General features: G+C 32.8%; 1 protein-coding gene across 1 annotated transcript; it reads right to left on the reverse strand.

The window, feature by feature from the left end:
* Positions 1 to 10,469: 10,469 nt before the first annotated feature.
* Positions 10,470 to 11,153, reverse strand: LOC114925816 (uncharacterized). Its single transcript, XM_029294970.1, has one exon. The coding sequence runs from the start codon at positions 11,151 to 11,153 to the stop codon at positions 10,470 to 10,472; it is 684 nt and encodes a 227-aa protein (XP_029150803.1).
* Between the last annotated feature and the right edge of the window lie 1,674 nt (positions 11,154 to 12,827).

A 12,827-nucleotide genomic window follows, 5' to 3' on the forward strand; every position in this document is an offset into this window, starting at 1 on the left:
GAATCAAGATGGATTTCAGCATCTAGTATCCATGATAAATAATTGTTTCCAGATATATCGAGAGCATTGAATTCAAGATGAGAGAGCTTTGACATAATGAAAATTTGTTACCTGAGTCTTCCTAAAGATTTGATCAGAGTCTCGTGCTGATAACGTGTTGTAAAATAAATAAAAGATATATAAAATAAAGATGTATAAATAGAAGACTCTATTATTAATATAATTAGCTCAATAATTGTTATATATATATATAATAATATTATATGTTGTATTGTGTATATATATACAAAGATAAGGAAAAGTATTAAAAATAAAGAGAGAGAGAGATTTGCATTTGATACTATCTCAATATAATAAAGATGGTTAATATTGCTATTAATATTATATGTAAAGAGTAATAGAAAATAGAGTTTAAAATACTTATAAAATAAAATAGGAGAAAAAATTGTAGTAGAAATATAAGGAGAATAGTATTTGATTGTAGCATAAAGAGGGAATAGATTTCTTATTACTTGCTTCTGTGTAAGAAAGAAAAGAGAGAGTATTTTTATTTCTTGTTGTGTGTAAAGCCTCGTACCATACCCCCTATTTATACATGCATGGGGTCTTGATTTTCAACACATATTTAATATTCATTCTCTCTTTAAAAATATGAGTCTTGCATGGGAATGGGCATCCACGTTGCTCATTCTTATCACAACAAGTTAGTCTTCAATTTATATTTATTAAACAGATTAAGTTTTCACGTCAATTCCATTATCATTTAGAAAACACATAACAGTTATAAATTTTTTTTACAATATTCAAATTAGTACTTGCATATTATGAAATAGTTTTCATATTAGTGTTAGAGGTTTCTTCATACAGTTATTATATTTATAAATAATAATTTAAGAAATTTCAAAACAATCCTGCTAGGTTACTATTTCTACACCTTTCTAATAAATATCCGTTTAACACCAGTATTTTCTTTATAATTAAATATGTGTTTTTTATTTTATTAATTAAAAATTAATTTAAATAAATAATTAATTAGTAATAACTGTATTTTATACCTATGTTAACAGTATTTGGTATATAAATAGTATTTTTAATTTAAAAAAATAAAAAAGTTTAGGGGATAGCACTTCTATTAAAATCTGACCAACACTTAACTATGAAAAAGAAAATAACTAATCCTACACTATTAGATGTCATCTCACACCATTAAAAATATTGATAATGGCTAATTGATGGCTAAACATCACAAATTCTGCTTAGCACTCCTCTACATTTACGATCAAAAGTTAGCAAACTTAATAATAAAATAACTAACTTTTTTTTTATGTTGTATTTTTTCCCCTCACTTTTCAATTGTTGTTCACAAATATGAGATCAAAGGAGGACAAGTTCAATAAATTAAGGTTCATTACCAATCTCGTTCCCATAATTTTAATTTGTTAGAGGATCATTTAATTTTTATTCAAAAATCTTAATAGGGAGAAAGCGAACAAGAATGTGTTCCAACACTCAGTCTTTTACAATTGCTCAGTTTATTTAGAGCAAATTAGTAGATACTTTGAACCAATACATGAATACCAAGTGAAGGAGAATGTGATTTAAGAAAATTATATTAGTTTAGCTCAAAGAATGATGCTGCAGATGAGATCAGAGCAAAACAGAAAAAGAAGAAAGTGTTATATTTAATTGTAAATTCAAAATATAAAAGTGTGCACATATCTGAGTAGAGTCCTCCTATAGATTCTCTAAGAATTGTTACTTTAATTGACTGAACAAGCCCCTCTAACTAATTGCACAATGCACAACTCACAACTCACTAAAGATATGGACTTTGGAATACCCTTAGTTTGCGCTTGTATCTATCAAACAAATGTTGTGACAGAGACTTTGTCAATTTGAGAGGGTACGTGAACAATATAGAGTGATTTTTGGTTCATTAAGTGTGGAAGAAAATGAAGATCCATCTCTAAATGTTTGCACCTACTACCAAGTATGGGATTTGCAAATAGAAGATATGAACTTTGATTGTCACAGTAGATAGCAGGGGGCATAGGCTAAGGAATATGCAATTCTCCAATAATTGCTACACTGACATGATTTTAGTTTGAGCTGAACTTACTTTAGTGCTATATATGACTTTAGTATTCTTGTTTCAAACCATATATGACTTTGTTGAAGTCAGATTGTATGGTGTTTGGTTTGGTAGTTACAGCTATAGTGGTAGGTTCAGTGGGGGTTTGGCTTGGTGATTTTGGACTGCTACATTGATCAGAAGCAATTGAGGTTGCAGGAGTATTTGGTGTTGGTTCAATTAAATGAGGTGAAGTGATTTCTTCTATCCGAAACTTAGTGAGATAAGTAGTAGATGAAGTATTATCCGTTGTAAAATTGTTAGAAGAATTAGAAAATATCATCTGATACGGAAATATTGTTTCAATAAATGTAACATGTCTCGCGGCAATAGATTCCATGGTCCAACAATGTTCGGACTAATAAATAGTCGTGGGTCAGTTTGGCTAAACTTCTTAAATAAGTTCTTTTAAAAAAGGAGCTTAAAATATAAGGACTTTTATTAATATTAACTTTTAAATAAGTTATTTTGAGTTTGGAAAGTTATTATGGAAGTCATTGTTTTAAAGTTGTGCATTAAATAAGAGGGCTCAGGATTCGGTGGTTCAGGAACTTTTGGAACACTTAGTGGTCCAAATAGAAAACATGTTTTTGGAGTTTTTTTATCAATTGTTACGTAGTCTTTGAACTAATTTTAATTACAAATCAACCCCATATATTTTATTTAATTATAAAAATAGTTTTTTATTTTATAAATTATTATTTTATCAATTATCTATTATATTTATTAACAATCAAATACAAAAATAACAACCAATTATATCCCCCATTCATCCTAATAATTCCAATTGATTAAAAAATTAACTTTGATCTCGTTACGTTCGTCCATGGCTTCCAAATCGTGTTTTCTTGAAATTCAATCGATTGGTTTACACTATATCACAAAACAATCGATTGAAAGTTGTAAGGTAGAATGGTAAAAAGCTTAAACCAATCGATTGTTTATACTTTCCAATCGAATGAATGCCTCAAAACAATCGATTGTTGTTGTTACTCAATCGATTGAATTCACGAAAACAACATGGATTTGACAAATACAATCGATTGGAAAGTGATGACATTGAAGTTTCAGCCAAATTCAATCGATTGGTAATGTAATCCAATCTATTGGAAGGTGATGAAGTTGAATGTTTTGCCAATTTCAATCGATTGGTAATGGAATATCCATCTACTCAATCAATTGGTAATGTTCTCATTTTTTCAGAATTCTGTAGGATTTTGCACAATTTATTCTATTCTACTTTCATAAATCACAAATAGTTTGTACAAATCCTCATTAATCCAATTTTTTTTCAATCACTATGATCAGGATCTTATTATCTTCTTGCACCAATATCAATGTATTAATATAAGAACAATTTTTATCACTTAACTTAAATCATTGATCTTGTAGTTTGGTCTAGTTTGGACGAAGGAAATGTATTTCTACTAGTATTAATTAAATCCGTGATACTACATGACGAAATTATTTTGGTAACCAAGTTTAATCAAGTTGGTTCAATAGCTTATTGGTATAATAAATAGGTTGTACAAATCCTCATTAATCCAATTTTTTTTTCAATCACCATGATCAGGATCTTATTATCTTCTTGCACCAATATCAATGTATTAACATAAGAACAATTTTTATCACTTAACTTAAATCATTGATCCTGTAGTTTGGTCTAGTTTGGACGAAGGAAATGTATTTCTACTAGTATTAATTAAATCCGTGATACTACATGACGAAATTATTTTGGTAACCAAGTTTAACCAAGTTGGTTCAATAGCTTATTGGTATAATAAAAAATAATTGATTGAGTAGATGGATATTCCATTACCAATCGATTGAAATTGGCAAAACATTCAACTTCATCACCTTCCAATAGATTGGATTACATTACCAATCGATTGAATTTGGCTAAAACTTCAATGTCATCACTTTCCAATCGATTGTATTTGGCAAATCCATGTTGTTTTCGTGAATTCAATCGATTGAGTAACAACAACAATCGATTGTTTTGACGCATTCATTCGATTGGAAAGTATAAACAATCGATTGGTTTAAGCTTTTTACCATTCTACCTTACAACTTTCAATCGATTGTTTTGTGATATAGTGTAAACCAATCGATAGAGTTATCATTCAATAGATTGTTTTGAAAAACCAATCGATTGAATTTCAAGGAAACACGATTTGGAAGCCATGGACGAACGTAACGAGATCAAAGTTAATTTTTTAATCAATTGGAATTATTAGGATGAATGGAGGATATAATTGGTTGTTATTTTTGTATTTGATTGTTAATAAATATAATAGATAATTGATAAAATAATAATTTATAAAATAAAAAACTATTTTTATAATTAAATAAAATATATGGGGTTGATTTGTAATTAAAATTAGTTCAAAACTACGTAACAATTGATAAAAAAACTCCAAAAACATGTTTTCTATTTGGACCACTAAGTGGTCCAAAAGTTCCTGAACCACCGAATCCTGTGCCAAATAAGAGTAATAAAATAGGAGAAGTCACATTTTTTAATTTCTTCAAAAGCTCTTAAATAACTTTTTGAAAAGTTAAAAATTTATCTAAAAATTTGTACCAAACACATTAATGTAACTTTCTATAAGTTAAAAGTTGAAAAAAGTAACTTTTTGGTATTTTCCAAACGGGCCTATTTAAATATATTTTTTAATAATTACTAAATAATGTTTATTTAATTTTAATTATTAATTAATTTTTTATTTATTATTTAATTATAAAATTTATTTTTTATTTATAAATATTATTTTATTATTCATCAATCATAGTCTGTTATATCTTTAAAATTTTATCATTAAATTCTATGAATATTTATCTTCAATCTTTCTTTTCTTAATTTTAAAAATTCTAATTTTATTTTTTTATTTTAAGATTATTAATTTTTTAATATATTATCAATTTATTTTTTAATTACCCAATTTTGATGAATTGTCTATGGATGTGGTTTATAAGTGAAAGAAAAAATGGTATAGTAGCTGATCTTGTTGGTCATATGTGGAACTATATATAAACATTTTAATTTTTAAGTCCAATGATTGAAAAGGATTTAAGATTTTAATGGTTTGTCAGTCAGCATTATTATTGATAGGATTTGATTATGGCGGCGATTGATTATGTATGTTGCAATTGCTATCTTCAATTGAAGGGTATGCAATTTTATCACTAAATGTTGATCTACTGATTTGAAATTGTGGATTGATCTATCTGGTATGTGTTTCCATGTCAATGAATTAATCTAGTTGATTTGTGTCAATGTGTTGAAGAAAAAATTAAAAAAGAAAAAGAAATTCAGACATTATAAAATTAGATAATTAAAAAATAAATTGACGATAGATTAAAAAATTGGTTATCTTAATATTAAAAAAAGAAAAAATTAAGATTTTTACATTAAAATAAATTAAAAAAATTAAAGATAAATATTTATAGAATTTAATGATAATATTTTAAAGATAAGATAGATGATAATTGATAAATAATAAAATAATTATTTATAAAATACAGGATAAATTTTATAATTAAATAATATATGAAGAATTAATTAATAATTAAAGTTAAATAAAAATGAAAAATGATTACAAAATTTAAAAAATATATTTTATTATCAAAATCATTTAATAGTCCAGATATTATTGGATCATAAAATTTTTTGTCATGTCTCGTAAGATACACTTTATTATTCTTTATCATATACTTGTACTCTTTATGATTTGAATTATATCTCAGAAATAGATATAGATCAGATTTATAATTAAAATGGAACATTTATCTATAGCATTGTGTACAATTTTTATGGCAGAATGGCCAAGTTTTTTGTGCCAATGAATTAGATAGAGTGATTTTTATGATTAAATTGAGTAAGGTAATGCAAAATTAGAGGCTCTAAATACTATGAAAAATAATGTGATTTAAGAAAATAATATTAGTTCAGTTCAAAGAATGATGCTGTCACTGATATGAGATGAGAGAAAACAAAACAGAACAAAAAAAAAAGAGTAACTTGAGAAAGAAGAAAGTGTGAGTTTTTTAATTTTGATATGGAAGTAACGATTGTGTATAATAGGCTTATGGGGGAATTGGGTGTATCATCGAGTTGTGATGGCGGCATAACTGAAATCGGACGGACCGATTTAGGAGTCTGAAATCGGACGGACCGATTTCTAGTAATTGGAGGGAAGCAAATCGGTGGGTCCGATTTGCTACACCATGCCAGGTGGCGTGCATGCAAGCCATTCCTCCGTCTGTTTGGTTGAAAGGAAGCAAGTTAATATCCCAACTTCATAACTTCACCTTTCCTTTTCACCCTCATCTCTTCTTCTCTCTCTTTGTTCCCCATCACTCTCATCTCTTTTCTTCTGTGTTCCCCAACCCCACCACCATTGTTGGACCACTAGAAACACTAGAAAAATTTGGAAAAATATCCAAAAGAAGAAAAATCAAAGATGTAAATCAACCAGAGCTTCATATTGCTAATTATCTTGGACATCCTAATTATGTAAGTTTCTATTTTTTAATAATAATATATATATATATATATATATATATATATATATGTATATGGTTGCTGTTAATGATATATATATATGATATGGTTATGATTACTGTTAGATATTAGACATAGAAATTGAACTTGAGTTAATTAGTTAGTTAGTGTTTATCCCTTTAAAGCTTTCACAATAGATAATAAATGTTAGGTTTTTTATTTGATTTGAATTTATTGAATAATATGTTAAAATGAAATGAAGATCTGTATATAAATTTAAAATTTAAAATTTAATTTCTTTTATTATTATTATTATTATCCGTGGAGTAACAGTAATGAAAAATTTTATTATTTTTATATTATTATTATTATTATTATTATTATTATTATTATTATTATTATCCGTGGAGGTTAATGAAAATGAAAAATATTATTATTATTATTATTATTATTATTATTATTATTATTATTATTATTATCGGTTTATTATTGTTATTATTATTATTATTATCCGTGAATAATTTTAATTAATTATTAGCATGATTATTATTATTATTAATGATATTACTATTATTATTATCGATATTGTCCATAGGTAATGTTAATTATTATTATTATTATTATTATTATTATTATTATTAATTGAGTATAATTTAGACAAATAATTAGGCATATTTATTAATTTGTATGTTTATAAATGTATGTATGTTTGATAGGCAGATTATATTATTATAAGTAGGGACATGTAAGAGAAATGATATTATTGTTAATATACTTATTATGCTGGAATTTGTAAAGGAACTGTGATTTTGTAGGGTTCACGCTTGTTGGTATGTGATCATTTGAAACCGCACGATTCGTACAACCAAATTGTTGAGGCTCACTTACGGGAGACGGGTTTCTATTATGTTTCTCAAATTGGGGTAATTCAGTGTCAGTCAGCAATGATTAATGCTCTGATTGAAAGATGGCGTCCTGAGACGCACACATTTCATTTTCCAGTTGGTGAGTGTGCGGTGACATTGGAGGATGTGGCAATGATTCTCGATCTCCCGACAAATGGTCTTTCGGTTACAGGACCAACCATGAGTTCTTTTGAGGCGATGGAAGCTGAGTGCTTGCACCATTTTGGAGTTGCGCCGACGATAAAAGAATGTAGAGGAAGTTTTATAAAGTTGACTTGGTTTAGGCGTTTGAAAGAACGCATAGTGTTGACTGATGATTTTCACATTCAGATGTATGTAAAGTGTCACATAATGTTGTTGTTTGGTACTATTTTGTTTGGAGATAAGTCTGGTGCAGCGGTGCACTGAAAATTTCTGCCGTTGCTCCGTAACTTCTCGGGGATCATACAGTTTAGTTGGGGTTCGGCATGCCTTGCGCACCTGTATAGATCATTGTGTAGGGCAATTCGCGTCGACTGCAAGGAGATGGACGGTCCTTTGACACTTTTGCTTACATGGGCTTAGATTCGGTTACCATTTCTTGCGCCGATTCCTGGCAACCCCCGATTATTTCCGATTGCAAATAGGTAAAATGAATTGATGTATGAATTGACACAAGCACTAGAATAGTTAATGAATTGCTGTATGAGTTGACAGAAGCGGTATGATATGATGTATGAATTGACAAAAACAAGTTAATTAAGAATTTGTCTTAATGCAGGTGGCAAAACTGGGAGCGTGAAAACTATGGTTACCGGTATCATTCTGTTCCCCACTATAGGAGGTTGTTAGATGATATGCAAGAAGGACATGTATGTCATTAAAAAATATTTCATGCATTTGTTTTGTCAATGAATTTATAGTTGTTTAATCATCTGATACTGTCGGTGTGTCCAGTTTGTTTGGCAGGCTTATGGCATTGGACACGTTGGTCCAGACCTGATTCCCTTAGACATCCGTCATAATTCTGTTATTTGGAGTGCCAGGGTGCCGCTTATATCATTCGAATGCGTCGAGTGGCATGCAACTGATAGAATCAGGAGGCAATTTGGCTTGAATCAGGGTGTCCCTGATCAGCCGCGGGATCTAGGTGCATCACATGGTGAAGTACTAACTGGGCCTAAAAATCAAGATTGGGCAAATATGCACTCTGTCTGGGTGATGGAGTGGACCAACCGGTACAGTCACGTTCTAGTTGATAAAATGGGTCCTCCACATTATTCCTTGGACACTTACATGCATTGGTACCGAGGAGCTTTCGGTGATCACTTGCAATTGTCTGACCTTGTAGCACAAGAGAATCCAGAAGGGCCTCGGTTGATATTCAAGAGAATCAACAGGAACAACCAGCGCCACAGCCACATCCACCTTCACCCCCCCGTCACCTCCACCGCCACAAGCACAGCAGGATGTTGAGTATTTTGCTCCATATGTTCCTCACACGCAACCGTCTGATTATCTTTCACCGTCAGTACCTATACATCAGCAGTATTGGGGTGGTCCACAGTTTGAGACAGGGGAGCAAGGATCGTTCTCCCAGCTGCTTGGTTTCATGGGTAGTTCAGGAGTAGGTCACTCATATTCAGGTAACTATGCGGACATCCCCGCCGACCACTGGGCACGTTCGGGTGGTGTTACTCAACCTAGGAGGTCATTGGATTTGAGACCTCGGGATCGCACTTCCTCTGATAATTCTAGAGACAGAATGTCTGTTGATTTGAGTAGGAGTGCTGAAGCCGCGGGAGGAATTATACAGACTCGAAACAAGGGGCATATTCCGATGAGTCTAATTCAGGAGAGTAATATGGGAGTTGATGATGACATTGATGACTATCTAGTAGACCATCCGGAGAGTGATGGAAACCATGATGATGAGGATGAGGACGAGGATGATTCCGAGGATGACGATGATGACATCGCTGATGATCCGGCCGACCAAGCTGATGAAGACCGCGCTGACAATCCAACGGCTAGTGCAGGTAACGTAAAATTTTGATTATATATTCTTATATTTGATTAGTTCCAGTCTCCATGGGTTATACATTGATGCTGAATTTATATTTGATTAGTTCCACTCATTGTATGTATTGTATTTTGATAGGTACAGCCACAAGTGAAAAAGGAAAAGGCTACAATCTTAGAGAAGATCCGCCACGTCGGAGTGCTAGTCGGTATACCCCTCCCCATTTAACAAGCTTGCCAAGAAGTGCAAAAAGTTATGCACAGGTTTAAAGTGGGCAGCGAGAAAATGATGTGTTTCATGTTGTTAATTAAGGTTTATGGGTTGGTTGTATTACTTAGGGTGTTGTTACTATTTAATGTTGACTGTGTATAAAATTAGGGACATTGTATTACTTAGTTTAGTTAGTTTGCTGTTAGTATTTAGTATTGCTATTTTTGGATTGGTTCTATTACTTACATTGTTGTTACTTTGATTGATGTTACTTTGCTATTTTAATTAGGTTGTAATGATCGATATTTTTATTCATGCTGCTACGACTATTATAGATATTTTTATTTTATTTTTTATAATTAAAGAACTATTATTTTAATAATAATTAAATATCAATTCTTAAATATAATTTATGGTGCAAAATGAGATAATAAATTACTAATTACTCACTAGTACAAAATACTTTCTCAATTTAATGAACAAAAAAAAAATATAACACAATCAATATCAATATATTAATATATTTGTATACTATATGTTGTTACTATGTGAATCCATATTTAAAAGGATAAAAAAATATAAAACTTCGAATGTCAAACTGGTTTAAATTTAATACATCTAGCAATAAATATAACAATAGTCACTTCCTTACGATATATCAAACTGTGAATGTCAGGCAGCAACGTAAATTAAGATGAAATATAACAATAGTCACTTCTACTCTCCGGGTGCCCCCGCACTTGGACCACCTCGCTGACGACATCTACTCCGGCTGTGGCCCTCAGCACCGCATTGCTTGCATCTCCTAGGACCACGCAACATGCAAGTGTCCATCTCATTCAAGAAGCGGGTCATCTTAGGCCGACCTTTGGCCACCCGTCTGAGGAACGGATTGCCAACGAATCGTGGACCACGATAAGCAGGCCACGTTGTAGGATTTCCCAGTGGTCTAAACCTCGCCCTGTATACTCTTTGAATTGAATCCATCTTGTATACGTCATGAACATATACTTGCCAATCCAACCGCTGATTTGCACAGCAAGCTAGAACATGTCGACACGGAATTCGGTCAACCTGGAATTCACCACAGTCGCACCGCTGTTGGCGTAGGTCAACTGCATACTCAACCCCATTAGGCATCTCATGAACTTCGAAGACTTCATGTTCTCTGTCAAAACAGCTCACCTGTATGTTTCCCGATGCTCGCTGGTTTGCATGCAGCTTCGAGGTGACCATCTCAGAGAACACATGTCCAGCATTAATTCGAGCCTCAGCCTCGGCTCTTTTCCTAGTGAACAACTCATTTAGTCTGTAAAATGTAGCCTTAACAAGCGCAGTGACCGGGAGATTGCGTGCACCCTTCAGCACGGAGTTGATGCACTCCACAAGATTGGTGGTCATATGTCTCCATCTGTATCCACCATCGAATGCCAAAGCATACTACTCACGTGGGATGCGGTCAAGCCAGTTGGTGTAAGCCTCACCCCGTTCTTTTAATCGTTCATAGCGCATCTGGTACTCCCGTATCGTCTTCGAATACCCTACGATAAAAAACCATCATCAATGAATCACGTTCTATCGACCCAAATTTACTTAGTAAACAGTGGACTAGACCGCGTAATTAAACTTACCGATATTGACGATGAGTTTCTGCAAGTACGGTGCCTTGAACTTCCTCAAGAAATTCGACTCAATATGCCGGATACAGAACATATGAAAAGCTCTGGGAGGAGACCAAGCCCCATTACTCCGATCAATAGCTGACCTGATAGAATCGTGTCGATCAGAGATAAGTCCGACACTATCACGTGTGACCACATGTTGACGAAGGTTACTTAGAAAAAAGTACCATGCATCAGAGGTTTCCCCCTCCACTATGGCAAATGCAATAGGCACGATGTTGTTATTACCATCTTGTGAGACTGCAACCAATAAACAACCCTTGTATTTACCATACAAATGAGTCTCGTCCACCTGCACTACTGGCTTGCAATGTCTGAAGGCCCTAATACAAGGGTAATAACTCCAGAAGACTCTATGTAGTACACGGATATCAGGAACCAAGTCATCCCCCTGGTACGCATCCATTGTTTCAAAGTGAACCACTGCTGACGGCTCCTTGTGACACATGGCCTCAAACCATATGGGTAAAGCTTCATACGATGCCTCCCAACCTTCGAAAATTGACTCAACCGCCTTCTGCTTTGCTAACCAAGCTTTCCTATAGCTGATGGTGTAGTTAAACTTTGACTGGACTTCTGTAATGACTGATTTCACCTTCAAAGATGGGTCAACCTCTACCAACGGCTTAATTGCTTCTGCAACTGTCTTGGAGTCCAGTTTCGAATGGTCTTGAGAAATTCTCGACCGGGTACAAGTGTGACTACCATTGTACCTCCTTATCTCCCAGCAGTACTTCTTCTGCATTTTCGTAACCCTGATAAGCCAATCACAACCTTTGCCATAATGTGTACATTTAGCATAGAATGTCGTCGGTTTCGACTCATAAACCCGATAGTCTACCCCTCTACGGATGGTATAGTCTTTCATTGCCTTGATTACTTCCTCCCTTGAATTGAATTCCATCCCCACCGTAAATTCACCGTCGGCCACAACAGGAAGCTCTGCCACAATCACACCGCAGGAAATATATATTCATAAATAATCATTAAATACATACATACATACATACATACATACATACATACATACATACATACATATATATATATATATATATCTTAACAAATAAAATCCTCCTATAATAGTCTTTACATTCCCTATTCTATCTACATAGAGAACTAGTAATTAATATATGAATCAAATGGTATGGTAACTAACGGCATACCTGCATTCATATATTGCGGAAACTCAGCTGCATTCATCGCTTCCAAATCCAACGACCGCATGAAAGAAGGCTCCTGAAACGGAAGCGAGTTTGCTAGTGCATTAGCAACCTCCGCCACATCTGGGTTCATGGGGCCGTCAGCTCCATCTTCGTTTTCACCTGGACCAACGATCTCATAGTTACTTTCAAAATCCTCATCGCTACCACTATCATAATCTTCGACTTCA

This window comes from Arachis hypogaea, chromosome 18, assembly GCF_003086295.3.
Source record: "Arachis hypogaea cultivar Tifrunner chromosome 18, arahy.Tifrunner.gnm2.J5K5, whole genome shotgun sequence".
NCBI classification, from domain to species: domain Eukaryota; kingdom Viridiplantae; phylum Streptophyta; class Magnoliopsida; order Fabales; family Fabaceae; genus Arachis; species Arachis hypogaea.

Excerpts from the sequence above, each read along its gene's own strand:
- LOC114925816 (XM_029294970.1), bottom strand. The coding sequence starts at position 11,153 with ATGACCACCAATCTTGTGGAGTGCATCAACTCCGTGCTGAAGGGTGCA.